This window comes from Erinaceus europaeus, chromosome 7 (assembly GCF_950295315.1).
Source record: "Erinaceus europaeus chromosome 7, mEriEur2.1, whole genome shotgun sequence".
NCBI classification, from domain to species: Eukaryota; Metazoa; Chordata; class Mammalia; order Eulipotyphla; family Erinaceidae; genus Erinaceus; species Erinaceus europaeus.
This window is the reverse complement of record NC_080168.1, coordinates 66,745,090-66,770,557: the sequence shown is the minus strand read 5'-3', so window position 1 is coordinate 66,770,557 and position 25,468 is coordinate 66,745,090. Positions and strand designations below refer to the sequence as shown.

The 25,468-nt window shown below is 50.7% G+C and overlaps 1 protein-coding gene across 2 annotated transcripts in view; it reads right to left on the bottom strand.

The window, feature by feature from the left end:
- The window catches only part of FGD4 (FYVE, RhoGEF and PH domain containing 4), an 86,059-nt gene extending 60,948 nt beyond the window's left edge, over window positions 1-25,111 (bottom strand). Inside the window, exon 1 of one of the 2 annotated variants that reach the window (XM_060194629.1) lies at window positions 24,854-25,111. In XM_060194629.1, coding sequence (XP_060050612.1) covers window positions 24,854-25,043 — 190 coding nt within the window. In that variant the 5' untranslated portion in view covers window positions 25,044-25,111. The remainder of the gene's footprint in view (window positions 1-24,853) is intronic. The other variant, XM_016191968.2, reaches the window with a different exon arrangement.
- Between the last annotated feature and the right edge of the window lie 357 nt (window positions 25,112-25,468).

The window sequence follows — 25,468 nt, the reverse complement described above, 5'->3', positions numbered from 1 at the left end:
GGTTAAGCGCACATAGCACAAAGCACAAGGACCGGCTTAAGTCCCTGGTTCCCCACCTGCAGGGGGGTCGCTTCGCAAGCAGTGAAGCAGGTCTGCAGGTATCTATCTTTCTTTCCTCCTGTCTTCCCCTCCTCTCTCAATTTCTCTCTGTCCCATCCAGCAACGACAACAGCTATAACAACAATAACAATAACAATCACACTAAGGACAACAAATGGGAAAAAATAGCCTCCAGGAGCAGCAGATTCATTGGGCTGGCACTGAGCCCCAGTGATAACCCTGGAGGCGAAAAAGAAAGAAAGAAAGAAAACCCACAGTATTGGCAGACTGAAAAGACCATCTTTGTGAATGAAGAGGGGCAATGGGATGCCTATGCCCAGGACACCACCCCTCTGCGCAGGCTCCCACAAGGCAAGGGATCAGTGGGGAGAGCACCTCCCCAGCATGAAAAGGCAGTGGAGGTGGGGGGTCAGCCCTATCTCATAGTAGGCAAGGCCGAGCATGGGAGGAGAGTTGCTACAGCCAGGAGACAGCTCCATAACTCCAGCCCATGGTCCGGAGTCGAGGGTTCAAACCCCATACCTGGGAGTCAGGTGGTAGCACAACGGGTTAAGCACAGGTGGCGCAAAGCAAGGACGGGCGTAAGGATCCCGGTTCGAGCCCCCGGCTCCCCACCTGCAGGGGAGTCGCTTCACAAGCAGTGAAACAGGCCTGCAGGTGTCTATCTTTCTCTCCCCCTCTCTGTCTTCCTTTTCTCTCTCCATTTCTCTCTGTCCTATCCAACAACAACGACATCAATAATAACTACAACAATAAGACAAGGGCAACAAAAGAGAATAAATAAATAAATAAATAAATAAATAAATAAATAAATATTTAAAAAAAACAAACCCCATATCTGCTGAGGCCTGGATGAGGGTGTTGGCCCCTCTTCCTGCTCCCTCATCCTTTCACTCATCATAAATAACCTTTGGGGTATGTGCGTGTGCGTGTGTTACCAAAGCCCTGCTCAGCTCTGGCTGATGGTGGTGCTGGGGGCTGAACCTGGGACCTCAGAGCCTCAGGCAGGAGAGTCTCTTTGCAGTCCCTGTGCTGTCTCTCCAGTCTTAATAAATAGTTTTGTTTAAATATTTTATTTATTTACTGTCTATTGCAAAGACTCAGCAAAATCAGGAGGGAAGAGGGAGACAGAGAGATCTACTTTACTGCTCATGAAGCTTCCCCCCCTGCAGGTGGGGAGCAGTGACTTGAACCTGGGTCCTTTAGTATGATGACAGGTGTGCTCTACCAGGTGCACCACCGCCCGGCCCCAAATAAATATTTTAAAGACTAAATAAAATGTACTGATGGAAAGCTTTAATAAGTGCAGCTGAATGTCCTGGTGTGGAAGCACAGAGCCCAATGCCTCCCCTCCCAGCCCTCGTCCCTACAGTCCCAGAGGGGCGCTCCCGCTCCCCAAGTTCCCTCACACCTCAGTGCTACAGGACAGAGAACAGCTTCCCCTGCTCCTGGACTGCCGGTTGGGTGCCCACAATGGCATCTGCAGGATCCACGGCCTCTGCCCACCACACTCAGTTGGCCTCAGACTCATACAGTCCACACTCAGTCTGAGAGAGAGGATGAGATGGCAACAGAGACGCAGACACAATGCGCTCTTAGCGTGGCCAGGATTCTGGTGGCTGTGCCCCTTCTGAGCTCCCAAGTCAGAGAGAGAGAGAGAACAGCCTGTCACTTCCCCATGGCCACTCCTGTCAGAAATAGCAGTCTGCCTCAGGGCTGGCTCTAAATCACTTCCTCCTCTGGGTCAGCAGCAGGGTCGGCCAGCAGCCCAGGCCTACAGACTCCATGCGGTGTGTGTTGGGCCAATTTATGGATGAAGAAGGGGGCAGAAGGGGGGCCTCGCCCCCACGGCAAGTGACCCCAGCATCCATTTCCTCCTCTTGTCAGAGAACGGAGGCAGCCGCTTTAGCAGGTCATGCCAAACCCAAGGTCTCCTGCTCAGTTAGCTTTTGGAGAACAATTCTGTCTACTGCATGAAAGAGAGAGACAGAGACAGAGTGAGAGAGAGACAAGGGCAGATGGTGGCACACCTGGTTAAGCACTCACATTATAGTGCACAAGGACCCAGGTTCAAGGCCCCCTTCCCCACCTGCCGGGGGGGGGGGGGAAGCTTCACGAGTGGTGAAGCAGAGCTGCAGGTGTCTCTGTCTCTCTCCCTCTCTGTCTCCCCCTCTACACACAATTATCTGTGCTATCAAGCAAAATAAGTAAAGAAGTTAAGGCGGGGGACAGAGAAGCCAGAGCACCACACTGGTACGTTAAGGACCAGGAGCCTCAGGCATGCAAGTCCAGTGCCCTCCCACTTCTTCTTCTAGCGTTTGCCCTTCTTCCGTAGCCAGTCAACAGGTCAGGTTGAAAGCTGTCAGGAGCTGCTTGTTGCTGGCTTTGAAAGTGACTGGGATCCATGTGGATTCAGTCGGCTAGGAAGGATCGTCAGTTTCCCCAATGAATGGGTACTCACGGGATGCACCACGAGAAGGTCGATCCTGAGGGCCCTCTTACCCGCCCCACCCCACCCCACCCTACCACTGGCCCTTCCTCCATGGAAACTACACTGGCTCATGCTCTGTGTGGTGTGTGGGAGCCCATAGATGTGCACTGGGCCTGTGGGGCCTGGCGAGGATGGGTACAGGCATGGGGACAGCACGGGCAGGGCTGTGGGCCAGCTGCCAGCTCGGTGTCCTCAAGGCCATGTTGAAAGCCCAGTGCAAGGGGGGCTGGGCAGGGAAGAGCCTGGCTGAGCACACATATCACCATGCACGAGGACCCAAATTCAAGCCCCCAGGCCCCACCTGCAGGGGGAAAGCTTCACAAGTGGTGAAGCAGGGCTGCGAGTGTCTCTCTGCCTCTCTCCCTCTCTATCTCCCTTCTTCTTTCAATTTCTCTTTGTCTTATCAAAGAAAATAGAAAGAAAAAGAAAGAAGGGGAAAAATGGCTAGCAGAAGTGATGGATTCATACTGCAGGCACTAAGCCCCAGTGATAACCCTGGAGGAAATAAATAAATAAATAAATAAATAAATAAATGGAAAAAAGAACAGAAAAGGGGCTGGGTGGTGGTGCACCTACTTGAGCACACATGTTACAGTGTGCAAGGACCCAGGTTGGAGCCCTCTGGTCTCCACCAGCTGGGGGAAAGCTTCATGAGTGGTGAAGCAGGGCTGCAGGTGTCTTTCTGTCTCTCCCTCCCTCTCTACCCCTCCTTCCCTCTCAATTTCTCTGTCCTATCAAATTTAAAAATGTAAAAAAATAAAAGTTGGGGCCAGATGGTGGTGCACCTGGTTAAGCACACTTATTACAATGTGCAAAGACCCAGGTTCAAGCCCCCACTCCCCACCTGTAGGGGGAAGCTCCACAAGCAGTGGAGCAGGACTGCAAGTGTCTCTGTCTCTCTCCCTTTCTATCTCCCTCTTCCTCTCAATTTATGACTGTCTCCATCCAATAAATAAATAAATATAATAATTAAAAATAAAATAAAGTTCAATTCCACTGTTCCCAGGTGGAGCAGGGGGGCAAAGCAAGAAGAGAAAAATCCCAGTGTGGTTGTGTGGCCAGAGAGCGGGGTGGGCCCGAGTCGGGCAGCCCTGTGTCAGAGGCTCAGTGAAGGAAGTTTCACAGCAGTCCCGAGAGGCCACTTCCGCTGCTACTGTCACCTCACACCCCCTCAGATGACACTGCCGAGCCCGGGGACCCCTCGGGGGGGATGGGGAGAGACACGCAGGGGCCCGGTCCAGTGCACAGCTGGTACCAGGGTTCTAGGGGGGAGCCATGCCTCCATGCTGTTCCCCCACTTTATAACCAGCATGGAGCTCCCTTTTTCACTTATTTCATTTCATTTATTTATTATTTTAATTGCCACTAGGGTTGTTGCTGAGGCTCAGTGCTGGCACTATGGATCCACCACTCCTGGAGGCTATTTTCTCCTTTTTTTTTTTTTCTTTATATTTTATTTAACAGGACAGAGAGAAATTGAGAAAGAAGGGGAGAAAAAAAAAAAGGAGAGACAGAGGGGCCAGTTGGTGGTACACCTGGTTAAGTACACACAATACAGTGCTCAAGGACCCAGGTTCAAGCCCCTAATCCCCACCTGCAGGAGGAAATATTTGTGAGTGGTGAAGCAGGGCTGCAGGTGTCTCTCTGTCTCTATCTTCCCATCCCTACTCAATTTCTCTCTGTCTCTATCCAATAATAAATAAAGATTAAAAAGAGAGAGAGACAGAACCTGGGTCCTTGTGCTTGGTAGTGTCCCCACCTCCTGCCCACACACCCAAGCTGTCTGAGCTCTGGGTAGCCTGGAACAGAGGCCTATAGCCCCAGGCCTAGAGAGAGGTGACAAAGGGACAGAGGCACAGAGGGACTCGTGGCAAAGGACCAGCTGGGGAGACCCAGTGCCACAGACACAGAGTGCCCCATTTTTCAAACAGGTGCACATTATTTTCAGATAATGTAAAACAAAACAAAAAACTAATAGAAACCACCAGACTGCAGACAGCCTGGGGCTGGGGAGAAAGCTCAATGGGTAGGATGCACACCTCCTCATGCCCAAGGCCTCAGTGAAAACCCAGCACCACATGGAAAGTACTATAGCACTGAAGGAAGCTCTGGTGATGTGTTGTCTCTTTCTCTACCCCCACCCTCGCCCCCTGTAGTGAACTATTCATCCCAGGAGCGGTAACATCACACCCCACAACTCTGCAAAGTCAAGAAAGAAATATGTATCCCAGCATCCCAGCATCCCAGCATCCCAGCATCCCAGCATCCCAGCATCCCAGCATCCCAGGGTGAGCGCCATCCTGCCTATGGCCTGAGGGGCCCCCAGGGCAGGCAGTGGTCTCAATAGCCAGGCAGCTTTTAGAACAGGGTCTGAAGCCACATGCCCTGCTTCCTGTGCAGGCACTGTCTGAGAACGTGTGCAGACTTTCCTGCCCAGAGCAGCAGGGCGGGTTGGGGTGGATGTCCCGTTCTGGGGGCCCGTGCATCACTTCAGGGCAGCAAGGAGGAGCGCCCAAAGGAGGCTGACGTCTACAAATTCACTGCTCCCGGTAGCCTTTTTTCTTTTCTTTTTTTTATATTAATTTTATTTTACTTTATTTACTTATGATAGAGACAGAGAAATTGTCAGGAAAGAGGAAGATAGGAAGAGAGAGACCTGCAGCACTGTTTCTTTTATATATATATATATATATATATATATATATATATATATATATAATTATATCCATTTATTATTGATAAAGACAGAGAAATTGAGAGGGAGAGAGACAGACAGATGCCTGCAGCACTGCTTCACCACTTGCAAAACTTTCCCCCTGAAGCTGGGAAGCAGCAGCTAGAACCTGGGTCCTTGTGCACTGTAACATGTGTGCTCAACCAGGTGTGCCCCTGCCTGGCCCCCTCATTCTTTCTATTTTATTTGATAGGATAGAGAGAAATTGAGAGGGAAGGGGAGACAGAGGAGGAAGAGAGACAGAGAGACACCTGCAGACCTGCTTCACTGTTCATGAGAAGTCCCCCAGGTGGAGCAGGGACTTGAACCCAGAATCCTTGTACATGGTAATGTGAGCACTACCACTTGGCCCCTTTATTTTATTTACTTAGGATAGAGACAGAGAGAAATTGAGAGAAGCAAGGGAGAGAGACAGAGAGGCACCTGCAGCCCTGCTTTACTGACTGTGAAGCTTCCTCCTGCAAGTGGGGAGCGGGGGCTTGAATCTGGGTCCTTGAACCTGGTAACATGTGCGCTCAGCCTGGTGCATCCCCATAGGGACCCCAGTGGGGAGGTTCTCCAAATGAGAGCACTCTCTCTCTCCAGGGAAAGTCGCATATGGGTTTGTGCTGCCCCCTAGTGGCGGAGACTGCATTATGCACCTGTGTTGTCCCCAGAGCAGGCGTGAGGGTCCCAGGACCTCAGATCCCAGCCGGGGTACAAGAGCCACTTGTGTTACTTATTATATTAAATATTTTTATTATTTATGTTTTGTTCTGGATATATATGGAGGGAAATTGAGAGAAGAGGGGAGATAGAGGAGAGACAGAGAGACACCTGCAGATCTGCTTCAATGTTTGTGAAGCATCTCCCCCCACAGGTGGGGAGCAGGGGGCCTTGAACCTGGGTCCTTGCACAAGGTTACGTGGGTGCTCAGGTGGGTGCATCCCCCTGACCCCCAGCCGCTTGTGTTGTGACCCCCAGTGACGCTCCTGGCAGGATCCAAGTAAATATTTACCTGCAGGGAAGCAGCACTGAGCCTCGAGCCGCCCCAGGACACTGGGTGACGGGGCCCCACAGCCATGCACCAGCCCTGCCGCCCCCCTGAGTCCACACCTGGAAGTGACCACAGCCAGTCACCTGACAGCCAGTTAAGCAACCAAATGGATCCTCTCTGCTGGATGTGGAGCAGAGCCACACAGGACCAAGGAGGGCTCAGCAGGTAATGGGTAAAATGCATACTTGGCCAGGCACAGGACCTGGCACCACATGGGGCGCCAACACAGCACCAGGGGAGGTTTCCTGAATGCTGAAGCGGAACTGGGCTGCCCCTCCTCTTTCTCTTTCTCGCTCTCCCTCACCCTATCTGAAATTAAAAGCAAGCCAGAGGGGGCCGGGCAGTAGCATAGCAAGTTAAGTGCACGTGGCATGAAGCGCAAGGCCCAGAGTAAGGATGGCGGTTTGAGCTCCCAGTTCCCCACCTGCAGGGGGGGTAGCTTCTCAAGCAGTGAAACAGGTCTGCAGGTGTCTATCTCTCGCCCCACCTCTCTGTCTTCCCCTCCTCTCTCTATTTCTCTCTGTCCTATCCAACAACAATGACAATAACAGCAAAAATGGGGGGGGGGGAATGGCCTCCAGGAGCAGTGGATTCGTAGTGCAGGCACTGAGCTCCAGTGATAACCCTGGAGGCAAAAATAAATAAATAAAATAAAATAATTATAAAAGCAAGCCAGAAATCAAGCAGAACTATGGGTCTGTAACAACAATAATTCACAGTATAAAATAAAAATGTTATCTGTGCACGCAGAGCCATAGTCAACAAAATACATGAAGTACAACAAAGTACTTCTCAGCCCAGCACCTCCACCCCACCCCTAGCCTCAGTGTCACTGATGAGCACCCCACAGAGCACCGCCCACCGGCGGGAAGTGGGGCACAGAGGCGGCCCCCCAGGCTCTTTGTGAGCGTTTCCCAGGGGACAAGAAAGTGGGTCAGCGCGTCCGAGCCCCATTCAGACCAGAGTCTGCCTGCACACAGTCCTCAGCAGGCCTGCCCCTCATCTCTCTCACCCCCCAGGAATCGAGAACAAAGGATCACGAGGTCATCTGCTCCTTGGGGTTTGGAGGCAGAGGAGAGGTGGGAAGAGTCCTCCCGGCTCCCCCCGGAGCTGCCCCATGGGACACTGAGGGTGGGCCTGTGCTGCAGGCCTGAGTGGGCGTTTCAAGGTGGGGAGGCAGGGGCATGGGGAGGGGGGAGAGTAAAAGAGAGAGGAGGCTGGGGACACAGCATAGGGGTTCTGTAAAGAGATTTTCCTGCCTGAGGCTCTGAGGTCCTAGGTTCAATCCCCAGCTCCACCATCAGCCAGAGCTCTGGAGAAAATAAAACAACAGCAATAATAATAAATAGGGCTAGAGAGACAGCATAACAGTTCTGCAAAAAGACTTCTGCTTGAGGCTCTGAGGCCCCAGGTTCCATCACCATCAACCAGAGCTGAGCAGGACTCTGGGCTCTCCCTCTCCTCTCTCTCCCTCTCCCTCTCCCTCTCCCTCTCCCTCTCCCTCTCCCTCTCCCTCTCCCTCTCCCTCTCCCTCTCCCTCTCTCTCTGTATGCTTCTCTTTGTATCTCTGCATCCACAGTTCTGGAACCATCCCCACCCCACCCCCATCCCTGACAACCACACAGCTCTCAGAAAGTCTTAAGAGAAAGTGTGATCACTTTTTATGCAAATTTGTGTATATAATCAGCAAAGCAGTATGTCTCTGAATGTCTTGCTTCTTCTTCACTTAAAAAAGTTGATTGATTGATTAGGTACAGACAGGGAGAAATTGAGAGGGGAGGGGAAGATAGAGAGACACCCACACACCTGCTTCATTGCTGGCGAAGCTTTCCCCCCCTGCAGCTGGGGAGCAGGGGCTTGAACCCAGGTCCTTGTGCATGGTAACAGGTCTTCTTTAAGGTTTATTCATCAATGACAGCAGGGAGAGAGAGAGGAGAGAAGGACAGAGTGTCCCCGTAGCGCATCTGCTGTGGGGACTGAACTATGGATCCCAAGTCTGAAAGTCCAGTGCTTTGTCCTTTGTCCTCTCCTGGCCACTCCCCGATGCCCGGGGGCAGGTGCCCTGAGCACTCAGGGAGGAGTGACTAGGAGGACTCACAGCCCCACCCTTGGGTGCCTGCCCCTACTCACGGGCTCAGAGCCATTGGTGCAGAAGTGCAGAGTGCAGACCAATGGCCTCCTCCCCAGGCTGAGCCCTTTGGACAAGGGTGAGGAGGAAGGGCACCGGAGGCGGGCACCTGGGGCGGGAGGCCTGGAAGCTGAGCACCAAGGATGGAAGCCTTAACCTGTCAGTCCCCAAGGCCAGAGACAGGTCTGGCCGGCCTGCCAGGGTTTGCCCAGGTTCGAGCCCTGACTACCACGGGGAAAGCAGCTGTGTGGGGAGCTTTCCAAGCAGAGGTGCTGCAGTGTCTCTCCTCTCTCTGTCTCTTGCTCACTCTATCTCTCCAGCCCTCACCCTCCACCTGGAAAGGAAGTGAACAAGGCAGGCAGGCTACTGCCAGCTCCCCGCAGGGGTGTGAAGGAATCACAGCCCCTGGAGGAGGCCCTTGGGCTCTCCTCCCTCTTGCCTCCCCACCAGACCCCCTCCTAGCTCCCTCCTGCAGGTTCTGGCCTCAACACGGCTCCCCAGACTGCAGGATTTTTACCCCAGGGGGCCTGGTGGGTTAACTGCCTCCTCAGTGTTTGGTTGGGCAAAAGGACATGCGTGATATTTAAAAAAATAATTCTTTATTTTGATAGAGACAGACAGAGAGAGAGAGTCCACAACACTGTGGTTTCCTCCAATGCAGTGGAGGCCAGGCTCAGACTTGGGTGACACACAGCAGAGCAGTCCAGGGGGGCTATCTCACTGCCCACAATGAGGGGATGAAGGGTTTGAAGGAGCAGAGCAGGTACTCCACACTTTGAAAGCCACACAGGCTGGGCCAGGGAGACAGCACACTGGTAACACACAGGACTTGCATGGAAAAGCTCCCAGGTTCAACCTCCAGCACCAGCATATGCCTCAGCTGAGCAGTGCTGTGGACACACACACATCACCATAAACAAGGACTCGGGTTCCATGGCAGTTGAACCTGGGGGCTCCGAATCTCTTGCAGACCCATCATGCTGTCTCTCCAGCCCAGCACAGACTTTTCTCAGGTATAATAAGATGTTGTCACAGCCCAGCAGTGGGGTGCAGGCCTCGTGGGAGTAAGCCTGGAGCCCTGCCCTGAGGCTGGGACACCCCCCACACACATATACACACACACACACACACACACACACACACACACACACACGCTCGCGCACGCGCGCACCACCTGGAACACAGAGAGCCAGGCTCCCCTCCTTGATGACTGCGCCTCCCCAGCTCCTCCTCAGCCTGTCTCTCCCTCTCTTTCCCCTCTCTCCCTTGCTCCTTCTTTGTTTTTGTTTTGTTTGTTTGCCTTCAGGGTTATCTCTGTGGCTCAATACCGGCAGTACGAATCCACTGCTCTTGGAGGTCATTTTTTCCATTTTATTGGACAGGACAGAGAAAAATTGAAAGAAGAGGGGGAGACAGAGAAAGAGAGAGACAGAAAGACAACCTGCAGACCTGATTCACCACTTGTGAAGTGTCTCCCCTACAGGTGGGGAGCAGGGCTCAAACTCAGATCCTTGTGTGGGTCCTTACTTAACCCAGTGCGCCACCACCTGTCCCTCTCTTCTCCCCTCTCACCACTTCTCTCTCTTTTCTCTCCCTCTCTCTCCTACTCTTTTTCTCCCTCTCCTCCCTCCCTCCCTCCCTCTCCTCCCTCTCTGCCTCAGTACTGAGCAGCTCTGTGCAGAGCCCCAGGGAGTTCCGCTGGGTAGGCAGGCACCTATGTTCCCTCTGTGCCTTGCAGGGCCTGGAACTCAGCCTCCTCATGACCACACTCTAGAAGTTAGCGCGGGAGGTGGTTCACTGAATTCTAGGATACCACAGCTTCACGTCTGCACAGTCTACTGTTCTTAGACAACTCTTTACTTTTGTTTTGCTTTGTTTTTCTTTTAGAGTGAGAGAGACAGGAGAGACACCACAGCACTGTTCCACCATTACTGAAGCTTCTGTGCTGTGCCACCACAGCACTGTTCCACCATTACTGAAGCTTCTGTGCTGTGCCGGAGCTTGAACCCGGGTCCTTGTGAATGGTGAAGTGTGTGCTCTGCTTGCTGGATCTCCATGAACTGTGGTCTATAGCACTTAAGGGGACACAGGGCAGGGGGTGTGCTGGAGATCTGGAGCTGTATCCTCGTGACAATAACAGCTCTGTAAATCCACATGGGATAAGCAGCTTGAGATGAATACATTACCCAAAAGACATGCAAACACTGATTTGAGGGACATGGGCACCTCTGTATTCACAGCTGCATTATTCAGTCAAAGGGTGGAAGAAGCCTAAATGCCCATCCACAGATGACCAAGGCACCTGGTTAAGTGCACACATTACAGTGCACAAGGATGCAGGTCCAAGACCCTGGTCCCCACCTGCAGGGGGAAAGCTTCACAGGTGGTGAAGCAGGGCTGCAGGTGTGGCTCTGTCACTCTCCCTCTCTATCTCTCCCTCCCCCTCTCCTCTCAATTTCTGTCTTTTCTAATAATAAAAAAGTAGTTATGGGATATATATGTTTCAATAAATACTACTTTGTGACAGAAATATGATAATGTGTCCTTTGGGACAAAACGGATGGAACTGGAAGTGATTATGCTTAGTGAAATAAGAGATGAAGGACAACCACCAGATGGTTTCATTCATATGTGGAATCTAGAGATCTGATAATGTGTGTACTAAGAAGAAAAAGAAGAAAAGGAGGAGGAGAGAGAACAGCACAGGAGGAGGGAGAGGAGGAAGAAAAAAACCAGAAACAAACTGTTTCTGAGACTCTAGTGGTTCTCTGGGGAGTGAGAGGGTGGGGACACAGAACTCTGGTGGAGGAGGAAGTGTGAAACTAGCCCCTGTCATTTCACACTCTTGTAATTCACTATCAGTCACAAATAAAAGATGAAAAATAAATGAATGAATACTATTTTCAGCAGAAAAAGAGAACATGAGCACAGGCCAGCCTGGCATGGCAGACTCTTGCAGAACACAGCCTCACCACCAGCTACCCCACACTGCCAGAGAAGTCTCCCAGGAGAAGGCAGAGGGGCAGCTCCCTGTCTCAGCAGCTTGGGAGAAGCTGGAGGCCAGTCTCAAAGGGCCCATGGGCTGTGGGAACCGGACAACACACTTTTAAATACCCATTGGGGCTTGGGGACATAGCATAATGATTATGCGGAGAGGCCAGGTGCTGACGCAGCTGGGTTGAGCCCCTAGTCCCTGCCTGCTGGGGGATAGCTTCACAAATGGTGAAGCAGGGCTCAGGTGTCTCTCTCTGTCTCTGCCCCTCTCTATCTCCCCCTTCCCTCTCAACTTCTCCCTGTCTGTATCCAATAAAGATAATAAACAAAATTTATGGAGACTCTCATGCCTGAAGCTCCAAAGTCCCCCATACCATACCACCATAAGGCAGAGCTAAGCAGGGTTCTAGAAAAAAATAAATAAACATCCGGGAATTGGGTGGTAGCGCAGTGGGTTAAGTACAGCGGGTTAAGTGCAGGTGGCACAAAGCCCAAGGACCGGCGTAAAGATCCCAGTTCGAGCCCCTGGCTCCCCACCTGCAGAGGAGTCGCTTCACAGGTGGTAAAGCAGGTCTGCAGGTGTCTATCTTTCTCTCCCCCTCTCTGTCTTCCCCTCCTCTCTCCATTTCTCTCTATAACAATAAAAAAACAAGGGCAACAAAAAAGAAACAAATAAATATTTTTTAAAAATTAAAAAAAAAAAACATCCAAGGGGCCGAGTGGTAGTGCAGTGGGTTAAGTGTGGAAGCAAGGATCCTGGTTCAAGCCCTCACTCCCCACCTGCAGGGGGGAAGCTTCACAAGCAATGAAACAGGTCTGCAGGTGCCTCTCTCCCTCTCTATCTCCCCCTGCTCTCTCAATTTTTCTCTGTCCTGTCCAATAAAATGGGGAAAATGGCCTCCAGGAGCAGTGGATTCATAGTGCCAGCACCAAGCCCTAGTGATAACCTTGGAGGCAAAAATAAATAAATAGGGAGTCGGGCGGTAGTGCAGCAGGTTAAGCACATGTGGCACAAAGCATAAGGATCCCAGTTGGAGCCCCCGGCTCTCCGCCTACAGGGAAGTCGCTTCACAAGTGGTGAAGCAGGTCTGTAGGTGTCTTTCTCTGCCCCTCTCTCTGTCTTCCCCTCCTCTCTCCATTTCTCTCTGTCCTATCTAACAACAACGACATCAATAATAACTACAACAATAAAAAACTTTTAAAATGTTTAAAATAAATAAATAAATAAAATTTAAAAAATAAAATAGACATTCAACAAATCCAAGAAAACTGGGTCAGGGAAATGAGGAAGTGTCTAGAGGGGAGTGGAAAGGGAGCTGATGGCCAGGCTCAGGGAGAACAGGGGGGCTTGAGCCCCTCACGAGGACCTGGCAAAGGAGCAGCCTGGACACAGAGCTGGCATAGCGCCAGACAAAGGAGAGGTGGGAGCAGACCAGAAAAACCACCAGGGAGTCAACGGGCTGACAGCTGGCCATTGGGAGAGTCAACAACGTGAACTGCCCTGCACCTACAGATGATGGGAAAAGCCTAGCTAGCTGCAGGGGTGAGAGTGGGGACACTATCGCCGATGTTTATGAGAGGATGGGGACATATCTGCAACACCAGGACACCCATAGCAAAGACAGGAAAGGGAAAACAGGCCTCAAACAGATTTAAGAACATGGGGGTTGGGGAGGACAGGAGGGTGAGAAGGCATCTGGAAGGCATCTGCTTTGCCATGCACGTGACCCAGAGTTGAGCCCCCACTGTGCCACTCACAGCTTCAGTGCTGGGGAGTCTCTCCCTCCATCTGTGTGTGTGTGTCTCTCTCTATCTGAAAATGGTGGCCCAGAGCAGTGAAGCCCCAGTAATACCAAGGGGAAAAAGGGTTTTGTTTTTTAACATTTGTGCATCAAAACACACCCTCAAGAGTGAAAAAGGTCCTCCACATTTGAAATGTTACCCAGTTGACAGCACATGTTACAGTGTGCAAGGGCTCGAGTTCAAGCCCCAGTCCCCACCTGCTCCTTTCACAAGTGGTGAAGCAGAGCTACCAGTGTGTATCTCTTTCTCCCTGTCCCTTCTCAATTTCTTTCTATATATATCCAATATGTAAATTAATTAAAATATTTAAAAAATTATCTAAGGGGCCAGATGATGACACACCTGATTGAACAACACACATGTCACCATGTCCATGGACTTGGGTTCGAGCCCCCACTCCCCATGAGCTTCATGAGCCATGGTAAGGCAAGTCTGTCGGTCTCTCTCTCTTTCTCCCTCTCTCCTCTCCCTTCCCTCTCAACTTCTGTCTCTATCCAAAATGTAAAAAGAAAGAAAGAAAAGAAGGAAGGAAGGAAGGAAGGAAGGAAGGAAGGAAGGAAGGAAGGAAGGAAGGAAGAAATGGAGATGGGGGGCACTCGTCTGTCTGGGAACAGACTGGAGTCCAGAACACAGAGCAACCCTCAAAACCAATCAAATGCAGGACACTCGAGGGCTGAGCAGGACATCATCAGCTCACCAATTCGGGCCCTGTTTCTCTGTCTTGATGAAAAAAGAAGATGGAAAAAAAAAAAACAGGTGGTCCGGGAGGTGGTGCAGTGGATAAAGCATCGGACTCTCAAGCATGAGGTCCTGAGTTCAATCCCTGGCATCACATGTACCAGAGTGATGTCTGGCTCTTTCTCTCTCCTCCTGGGTTTCTCATTAGTAAATAAATAAAATCTTCAAAAAAAAAAAAAAAAACGGGCCACCAGGAGTGGTAGATTCATCATGCAGGTATAGAGCCCCATTAATGGTCTTGGTGTAGAGGAGGAATTGGAGGAGGAGAAGAAGGGGCAGAAGGGAGGAGGAGGGGGAGGGAGGAGGGAGACGGGAGAGGGGAGAGGGGAGAGGGAGGAAGGAGATGAAGACAGCTTGTTAGCCTGGTGTCACTTCCTAGGATGTAAGAACGTAAGAATCTGCTGGCGCAGGCTATGCTGGTCCTCCAGTCATCTCCTTACCAGGGTGGTCTCTGGGGCTTGGTGCCTATACTACTAATCTACTGCTGCCAGCAGCCATTTCTCTCTCTATCTTCGTTTATATTTCATTTTATAGGACAGAGAGAAATTGAAAGGGGAGAGGGAGATAGAGAGACAGAGAGACACCTACAGTCCTGCTTCACTGCTGGTGAAGCTTCCCCCTACAGGTGGGGACCAGAGGCTTGAACTCCGGTCCATGTGCATGGTAACATGTGTGCTCAGCTGGGTGCACCCAGGACTGAGCAACAGACAGAGGAGAGGACCTGACAGAAAGATGGACGGGCAGTAGGGAGCTGGCTGCTGGCTGGAGCTCAGAGGAGAGCAACAAAAGTTGGGCCATGAACTAGCCAGTCACTCACTCACAGACCCCTAGCTTCAGGTCTGCAACAGAAAGCTGACCTTCACCACCACTCAGACACCCTATAGCAGACGGCCCATGGGAGAGATATCTGTGGAATACTAGACTGCCATTTAAAAAAAGGTGGCTACAGATCACACTCGCTGCTGAATGACATGAGTCAGGGGCTAAAAGACAGAGCCTGGAGGACTCCACCCATTGTGTGGAATACAAAAACCATGAGTGTGCAGAATCCACCAAGGACCGAGCTGACTCAGGCTCTGCAAGCACAGTGATAATAGTCAGAGGGACGGGGGCAGGGTGAGGGGGTGGGCCAGGGGCCTGTGTGTGATGCCCTGGGACCATGGGTGGGGATGGTGGGACACAGATGGATGGATACACACACACATGTAGAAACCACACTCCTGGACCAGGCCAAACTGTAACAATATCCAATGAATCAAACACAGCCAGGGACCAGGAGGGAGCTCACCCAGGAGAGGAACAGCACCACAAATAGCACAGGGCAGCTCCACACATGGTAGAGGGGTGCGATGGTCTCATTCCTCCACTCTTTTTTTAAAAAAATATTTATTTTATTTATTTATTCTCTTTTGTTGCCCTTGTTTTATTGTTGTAGTTATTATTGTTGTAGTTATTATTGTTGTTGTTGTCGTCATTGTTGGATAGGACAGAGAGAAATGGAGAGAGGAGGGGAAGACACAGAGGAGGAGAGAAAGATAGACACCTGCAGACCTGCTTCACCGCCTGTGAAGCGACTCCCCTGCAGGTGGGGAGCCAGGGTTTGAACCGGGATCTTTATGCCGGTCCTTGTGCTTTGCGCCACCTGTGCTTAACCCGCTGCGCTACAGCCCCTTCATTCCTCCACTCTTTAACAGTACTACATGTGTGAGGCCCCAGGTTCCATCCCCAGCGCTGCATACAAACAAATAAACAGGCAGTGGTACGCCTGGTTGAGCACACATGTTACCATGTACAGGACTGGGTGAAAGCCCCAGCTCCATTACCTGCAGGGGGGGAAGCTTTAGAGCAGTGAAGCAAGGCTGCAGGTCTGTCTCTCTCTTTCTCTACTTTCCCTCCCCTCTCAATTTCTCTCTGTTTCTATTTTTCAAAGATTTTTAAATGGCAGCTGGGAAGGGTGGCTTCATCACCTAGGCACTATGTCCCAGCAATAACTCTGATGGCAGTAAAAAAAAAAAAAAAAAGTTATCATTTAGCACATGAGCAAAAAAAAAAAAATTAGGGGAAAATTATGAATAAAGAGAAAACTTTTGGGGCCAGGTAGTGGTGGTGCACCTAGTTGAATACACATGTTACAATGCATAAGGACCCAGGTTCAAGCCCCCGGCCCCCACTTGCAGGGGGATGCTTCACAAGTGGTGAAGCAGGTTTTGCAGGTATCTGCCTCTCCTTCTCTATCACCTTCCCCCCTTCCCTTTCCTCTTGGTTTCTGACTGTTTCTATCCAATAAATAAATAAAAACATAATACAAAAAAATTAAGTTACAAAAATTAAAGAAAAAGAGAAAACTTTAGGGGGGCAGATTGTTTCCTTAAGATCAGGTTCCAACAGAGAAGGCCACAGATCTTGACTGGAGGAGGATGAGAGGGGGCGGGGCAGCGGAGATGCCACCTTTGCCCACGCTTCACACCCACCTGCAAGGGCACTGCTGTCCCTGGCCTGTCCCCCTTCCAGGGGCAGAAATCAGTCATTGTTGCACGCAGTCCCTCCCTGTGCACTCCTCATGGCTAAAACCATCAAGAGAGCAGCTCCAGAGAGTGAGACTTAGAGACAAATGTCACAGGAGACTCAGTGTTCTGCTCTCTGTGGGGAGGAGACTTCTTTTCCAGGCATTAAGGGGGGGGGGGGGGCTAAGACTCACCAGTAGAGTGCAGGCTTTGTGATGTGTGAGGCCCTGGGTCAGAGCCCCAGCAGCATCAGGGAGCTTCAGGGATGGTGGAGTGGGGCGTGGGTACACGCCCCTGATATGAATAGATGAATGAACAAGTCATGGCCAAGAGGAGGGCAGCAGCTGGCACTGGGGACTGTGGCCCTGGGGGAGAAGAGGAAGCATCGAGGGAGTGGCCCAGGGATGGGACCCTGTGGACATGGATGGTGTCTCCAGGAGACCTCACAGGCGGGGACACAAGGGATAGGATGCAGAGCCCAGGTCAGTTGGTCTCCCTCTCCCTTCCACTCTCTCCCCATCCCCTTACTCCCCTTCTCTCTCAATTTCTTTTTAAAAATTTTTTTATATTTATTTATTCCCTTTTGTTGCCCTTGTTGTTTTATTGTTGTAGTTATTATTGTTGTTATTGATGTCATTGTTGGATAGGACAGAGAGAAATGGAGAGAGGAGGGGAAGACAAAGGGGGGAGAGAAAGATAGACACCTGCAGATCTGCTTCACCGTTTGTGAAGCGATTCCCCTGAAAGTGGGGAGCCAGGGGCTTGAACCAGGATCCTTATGCCAGTCCTTGCGCTTTGTGCCACGTGCGCTTAACCCACTGTGCTACCGCCCGACTCCCCCTCTCTCAATTTCTATCTCTATCCTAAATAAATAGAAATTTAAAATAGAGAATGAATGAATACTGTGAAAGAAAGAAGAGAGAATGAAGATTAAAAACAAAGAGTGGGGAGTTGGGCGGTAGCACAGCAGGTTAAGCGCAGGTGACGCAAAGCGCAAGGAGCAGGGGTGTAAGGATTCCAGTTCGAGCCCCCCAGCTCCCCACCTGCAGGGGAGTTGCTTCACAAGCAGTGACGCAGGTCTGCAGGTGTCTATCTTTCTCTCCCCCTCTCTGTCTTCCCCTCCTCTCTCCATTTCTCTCTGTCCTATCCAACAATGACAGCATCAATAACAACAACAATAATAACTACAACAATAAAAAAACAACAAGGGCAGCAAAATAAATAAATATTTATTTAAAAAAAGAGTGATGGGGGGGCTGGCTACTGTTACACCTGGTTAAGCAAACATTTTACCAAGCACAAGGACCGGGTTCAAGCCCCCACTTCCCATCTCAGCTAGAAAGCTGACTCCTTACCCTCAGTACACCATGAAGGGGCGTAGGCAGGCAGGCGTGTCCCCAGCACTCTCTGCCCCGTACACTGGGAAGACTTCCTGTTTCCACCTCCTAGACTTTGCTCTCAGATCTGCTTCCTGCAGCTCTGGGCTCCCTGCTCACCGCCCCGCCTTCAGTGAGACCAGGGGTCAGGGCACAACCAGGGCAAGGGGGGGTGAAACCCTCATACACAGGCTGCAGGGCCTAGAGCCTGAGAAGCAGCACAGCTGTCACTCAGGCTGGGGACCCAGGCTGGGGGGACACACAGCAAAGGCCAGCAACTCCTCGTGGTTCTGCTCAGGCCTCACTCTCACCCCAGGTGCTGGCTGACGCCCCTCTTCCTGAGGTCAGGAGGAGTGCCTGCAGAGAAAGACTGGGAAGCAGAGCTTGGCCATGAATGCCCCTAGCAGGCTTGTCAAGTGCCTGAGGAAATAGCACATTTTTGAAGTACATATAACTGGGGCAGAGGGCACACCCTATGGAACACACATGTTACCAATGCACAAGGATGTTGGGCAGCCCCCGTGCTCCATCCTCCATTGCTGACACTATGGCCTATTTACAATAATCACTGTTTTGCCTGATCTATCTTCTTTCTACCTCAAGACCCGCCCTGCCTGCAGGGTGTTAATTAATCCCACCAGTTAAAGACATCACAACAGTTGCTAAGGACGCTTCTACCTTTCCAGCATGCCTTTTGCCTCTCTCCACCCCCTTTCCTAGCCATTTCCGTTTCCGACTCGTCACTTCCGGTTTTATCCCATAAAACCCACTTTTGTTCCTGGTTTCACTCTCTTTTCTCTCCGTCCCAACCTGGAGAGGGGCTGGTGTGCAGAGCTGGAGGTGGCCATTGCAGTTTGGCGCCACATGGCTTAACCCACTGTGCTCACACCCGACTTTGGAGTATTACCATGTGAATAAAGAATTGTATTACCACGCCGCCACAAGTTCCTGGATCCTCTCTACTGCCAGCGAAGCTATCTCAGCATTCTGGAGCCCAACATAGGGCCACTGGCTCCACACAAGAGGCAGACGTAGGAAGGCACCCCAGGTAAGTATACAACCACTTGTCTCTCTGCAGCCTTGTGTTTTACAAAGGCACTGCGGTTCTTTTTCTCCCTCTTCTTATTTTTCTGAGATCCCTCACCATGGGCGACCTTCCTCCTTATGAAGAGGTTTCCCAAACCCTTTATTCCTTTTTCTCTAGACAGCTTCTCTGTCTCTGGGACATTTTGCTCTGGGCCACACCTTGGTTCCTCTTGACCGTGATCGTAGAGCTTGGGAGATGTGTGGAGATTTCCCCTGGGGCTTCCTAGACTCCCCCTCCCATATCTCCCATGGAGAAGAGCGACTCTAATTTGAGAAACAGCCCCAGTCTAAGGGACATTGAGGCTGCAATCCAAGATTTAAGGGAACAGGTCATTCTGCTTGCCAGCACCTTACATGCTTTCTAGAGAAAGTAAAAACTCCCGAGCCTGTCCCCCCCAACTTGCTACTTGCTGGAAGTAGGACACCCTCCCGGACTCATAATGCAACATAGCGAGATCTAAAAAATCTGGTTCACAGAGCCAAAAAAACAAAACCTCCCTACCACTTCTCTTTCCTTAATCTCTCTGAATATTTTAAGCTTGCTGTCTGCCCCCTCTGCTTTCAGTTGTGTTTTTGTTTTTTTATTTTCAGAGAGATGCAGAGAGAGAGACACAGAGAGAGAAACACCAGAGCACTGCTCAGCTCTGGTTTATGGTGGTGTGGAGGATTGAACCTGGGATTTAGAAGCCTCAGGCTTGAGAGTCTGTTTGCATAACCATTATGCTGTCTCCCCCACCCTCAGTTGTGTTTTGTGAGTGAGTTGAATGACCAAATTTTTGTATGACCTATTTTGCTCAGAGTACTCTGAAACTTAATTAACTTTACATAAAAATGCTGGACGTCCAGAAACAGTCCAAAAAATTTGGTTTTTCCTCTTTTGATTTTTTTTTTTAGTCTTGGTATAAATGTGAAATGTTTAGTCTTAAACTGTGTGAGTAAAGATGGTTCAACTAAGACAGTACAGATCTAAATTCATGTTTGAAATGATATGTCTTCATAACAAAAGTTTTTCTCCTCCTGTGTGTTATAGACTGCATGTTATGTGTGTGTTTCAAGTTTGGTAAACATTAACTTTAAGGTTAAAAGTGTAACTTTGAAGCTATTTTCTTACCAGGCAGAGTTAAATGAAGGAATTTTCAACACAATTCTTATAAAGGTAAAATTAATTTGCTAAAGTAACTGAGTATTTAAGGTAAAAGTCTAAATATTTAATGTGACAACTCATCATCTCCAAAATTAAAATACAAATTCTCTATACAGGATACTTTTGGAGGCCCCCAAAAGTGCCCTTTGAACTATCTTGTGGAAATTAATCCACAACAACTCTAGCATCAATCTGACATTGTGAATGTTCTAAAAAAAAAACAAAAAACATTGTCACTAACGTGTTAACTCTATAAGTAAGTAACCTGAGTTTGTTTAAAGTCTAAGGTAAAAAATAGTTAAAAATCAATATATCACTAACATCTCTAAGTAACCTGAGTTTTTTTAAAGTCTAAGGCAAAAATTAGTTAAAAATAAATATATTTTAACTCAATCTGGTCTGAAGATCCTGCACACACCTAGAGTGTGTCTCCATCTTAAATGGATGTAACAAAAGGTAGAAAAGACGCTATTGATATGTAAAGCTCTCATATACCTTCTCAATTAAAGAAGTAGAACCAGGTGAGTGATAGATCATACAATGGTTATGCTAATGATTCTCATGACTGAGGCTTCTAACAATGATTCTTCTCTTTACCTTTCTACATTTTATTGCACTTAAATTGTTTAAACAACCTTAAAATCATACTAAAAAGGCCTTCCAAAATTACAAAGATACTTAAGCCAATTATAATCATCAAGTTATCAATTATAGTAAACTTCTAACTTGTTACAAGTTTTATCTTTTTTTCACAAGTAAGTGAATTACAACTGTCAAGTCTTCACATGAAAAAGCATCTGCTCATATGGTAAGATATTAAACTATATAAGAAGTTCCCTCATATACAACTTATGTAAATTAACAACAACATTCACATATTTTTCTACACTTAACTGGTGTATCTCGTTTTGCCACTATAGGCCTGCCTTTGTCAGCCAACAATTTAAAGACTTTTTTCCTTTATAACATCATCCATATCACAGACATCCCTTACAAGCCCCAAAGACAAACAGTTGTTGAGAAGGCCTGCCAAACACCTAGGCCCAATTAAGTAAAGAAAAATAGGGGGATACATCCCCCCAATATTCAGTTGGCTAAGGCACTAACTACATTAAACCTCTTTTAATATTTATAAAAATTTGAATCAGATGCCCTGCTAACCATGGGAAGCAGATTTATATGTGTTTCTTTCACAGGAGTCCCTGGAAATCCATTTGGACCCCTGTCCTCTGACATCACCCACAAGATGGCACAACTACAGTGCCTCCCCAAAACCCATGATGTGACCTGACACAATCTGAAAAACCTGATTCATAGACTCCAAGGACAGAACTTTCTTACTTCCTTTCTCTCACCCATCTCTGTCTGTCCTTCTTGCTTCTGCTTCACCTGTCACCTTTTGGAGGTTTCAGCTCACTCTCTACAGAGAAGCAAAGTTCCAGTGGCTGTCCTCCCCCATCGAGATGGACGTGTGGCATTTCTTCCCCTGGTCATTGACATTAGACTGACGCTTCTATCAGACTTGCTGTTACACCTTTGGACACTCCCTTTACACTGCTGGACTTCTCGAGGACTGACTGTAGCAGTCCATGGACTTTGCAGCCAGCTGTCTCAGGACTCTGCAACACCAGATCACCCCTCTTGCTCCTCAGCCTATCAGGCCCCCACTCCTCTGCCTATCAGGCAGCGCCCCCTTTCTGGCCATCAGGCAGCCCCTCTCTGCCTACCAGGCCTCTCTTCAGTCTCACACTGTCCCTTGCTACTCTTACTTATCACTCTCTGTCTTATTCCAGTTCTTTTAAAAACGCCTGCACAATATAAGTTCACCCCTACAGTGCCATTTCTCTGACAGAAATGGAGTCTTTTACAGACATTGACCCATTTATATATGGCCATTAGAAAGAGGGAGATGTCAGGAAATTGTGAAGATGTGGTTGAGCTTGGCAGGGCTTGAACCTGTAGAGTGTGTCAATCCTGTTAGTCTCTCTCTACTGAGAGGTTGAGCAAGGAGGGACAGTAGTAACCCCAAAGGTGTGCTTTGTCCTATCAGACTCCCTGCCTCACAAAGCACCCCGCATTCCTGATATTATGGCCATTGGATAAAAAGAAAGGGGAAGATATTGGGCAGCCCCCCCCCAGCTCCATCCTCCATTGCTGACACTATGGCCTATTTACATAATCATTGTTTTGCCTGATCTATCTTCTTTCTACCTCAAGACCCGCCCTGCCTGCAGGGTGTTAATTAATCCCACCAGTTAAAGACATCACAACAGTTGCTAAGGACGCTTCCACCTACCCATAGCATGCCTTTTGCCTCTCCCTTTCCTAGCCATTTCCGTTTCTGACTCGCTACTTCCAATTTTATCCCATAAAACCCATTTCTGTTCCTGGTTTCACTCTCTTTTCTCTCCTGCTTCCCAACCTGGAGAGGGGCTGGTGTTCAGAGCTGGAGGTGGCCATTGCAGTTTGGCGCCACATGGCTTAACCCACTGTGCTCACACCTGACTCTGGGGCGTTCCCGTGTGAATAAAGAGTTGTATTACCATGCTGCCACGAGTTCCTGGATCCTCTCTCCCACCTGCGAAGCTAGCCTGGCACAAGGACCCATTTTGAGGCCCCTGGTCCCCACCTGCAGGCTTCACAAGCGGTGAAACAGTGTTGCAGGCATGTGTCTCTCTCTCCCTCTCCCCCTTTCTTGACCTATTTCTCTTTGACTCTCTCATAGTAATAAAAATAATAATTTTGGGGGGGTCAGGCAGTGGCTCAACAAGTTAAGCGCACATAGAACCAATCACAATGGCCCGCTCAAGGATCCCGGCTCAAGCCCCTGGTCCCCACTTGCAGGGCAGAAGCTGCATAAACCTCTCTGCCTCCCCCTCCCTTCTCTTTTCTGTCTCTATCCCTCTATCAAAACCAAAAAAAAGGGGGGGAGGGAATGACCAGAGTGATGAAGTCATGCAGGAACTGAGTCCCAGTGATGACCTTGGTGGCAAAAGAAAAAAGATATATGTAGTAATTCATTTTGCTTTTGATATTTTTTTAAAAATTAATGAAAGACTGAGCAGAGCCCTCCCTGCTCAGTTCTGGCTCAGGGTGGTACTGGGAATTGAACCTGGGACCATAGAGCCTCAGGCAGAAGAGTCATTTGTGGAATCATTACATTGTCTCCCCAGTCCCACTATCATCATCATCATCATCATTTTCCCCAGAGTCCTGCTCAGCTCTGGCTGTGGCAGTGCTGTGATTGAACCTGGGCCCTCAGGCCTCAGGCAGGAAAAGAACCTGATTAAAAGACATTGTCCAGGGAGTCCGATGGTAGGTAGCACAGCAGGTTAAGCACATGTGGCACCATGCACAAGGACTGGCATAAGGATCCCGGTTCAAGCCCCCGGCTCCCCACCTGCAGGGGAGTCGCTTCACAGGCAGTGAAGCAGGTCTGCAGGTGTCTATCTCACCCTTCCTCTGTCTTCCCCTCCTCTCTCCATTTCTCTCTGTCCTATCTGACAACAACATCAATAACAACAATAATAACTACTACAACAATAAAAATAAGGACAAAAAAGGGAATAAATAAATTAATTTAAAAAATTTTTTTTAAAGAGAGACATTGTCCTATGGAGGACCAGCTGGCTGGGGAGGACTAGGCACTGGAAGGTCTGGCCCATAGCTGGGAGCTCTCCAGAAGCCATTCTCTGCTATCTATCCCACTATCTACGGGCACCAATGGAAAAGGGCACCTCTGGGAGGAATGTCACACAGGGCCACAGGGGACATACCCTGGGAGGGATCAGTAGGGCCTGGGCCTGCCCACCGCAGAGGAGCAGCCTGAACTCCCAGTCCCTGAGGACAGGCGGGGGTGGGGACGGATGAGGGTGGCTGCAGGGGAAAGGAAGTCTGCTACAGGGGTAACAGCCAGAAAAAGGAAGGGGAGAAGGGCACCATGTCCACGCAGAGCTGCCCTTCCTCCAGGGCTGGCGGGTCCAGAGCACAGTGTAAGGGGGGAATCCTGCAGTGGTGGAATTGGGGTGCTCAGGGAGAACCACATGCTCAGTCCTGTAGAGTTTTTTTTTTTTTTGGGGGGGGGGCACTGGGCAGAGCACCAGGCGGTTGGTGTGACCCAGCTCCCAGTACCCTGTGCCTGAGGCCCTGTAGACCAGGGCTCACAGGAGCAATGTCCCAGGGTCTCCTCCCAGGGCTCTGCACCAGCCCAGCCTGCAGCTTGGCCCTGTCCCTACCCTCTGTCCCCGGCCCCGGCCTGCCCCGGGGTGCTGGGCAGCAGCATGCAGGGGATGCAGCAGGTGCAGGCGGCGGGTGAGTCAGGGCCAGGGAGGTCCCCTAGGAGCCGGCCCCTTGGACCCTCGGCCACTTCCGGCTCCAGGACGCGCTCAGGGCAGGGCCTGGGGACTCCCTGCGCTTGTCTGCAGCCCGAGGTCTCCCCGAGGTCCCCTCACCCGCGGGGTCCCCTCACCTGCGATATCCCCTCACCTGTACCATCACTCACCACACAAGCCCGGTTCCCTCACCCTCACGGTCACCGCACCAGCGGGGTCACTTCACCTGCCTGGTCCCCTCACTTTCAGTCACCTCACCAGCGGGGTCCCCTTGCCCGCGGTCCCCTCACCTTCACGGTCACCTCACCCGCGGGGTCACCTCACTCGCGAGATCACTTCACCCGCTGGGCCCTCTTGCTCCCTCACCTTGCTCCCCTCACCTGCGCGGACGATTCTGTCACCTGCACAGTCCCGCACCCCCCGCTCACCTGCTCCGTCGGCGGCGCCGGGGGCCCCTGAGGCTGGGAGGCGGCCCGCGATTGCAGGGGGCCGTGTCCAGGGCCGGGGCGCCCCGGACGGCAGGTAGGAGCCGTCAGATCTCCGGCGGACAGCCACGCGCCGAAAGCTGGGGCCCTCGGGTTGCTGCGATGGGCCGCGGGCGCGGGGCACCGCCTCCATGGCTGGGAGGGGGTCGGAGCGCAACACTGACCAGCCGCCAGAGTCCCGAGCGACTCGCGTTCCCTGTCCCCGCCCTGGGGCCACGCCCCCTAAGTCACGCCCACTCAGAGGCCCCCCCAGCTCAGTTCAAAACCACGCCTTCCCAACGACCACGCCTCTCCCCGCGTTCCCAACAGGCCACGAGATTGCGCCCTAGCCAGAGGCCAGGCTCCGAGCACTCTCCTCCCGCCTGAGTCCCCGCCCACGACCACGTGGTCCCGCCCACACCCCCAGAGACTCCGCCCACATTCCCCGTCCCCCAAAGCCCCGCCCATGACTCCGAGGTCCCACCCTGCGCCACCGCCCGAGGCCCCACCCGTGTCTGCGCCCGCCCACCCCATATCCCCTGGTCTTCACCCCGCGTGCGAAGTCGTACCCACCCTCCC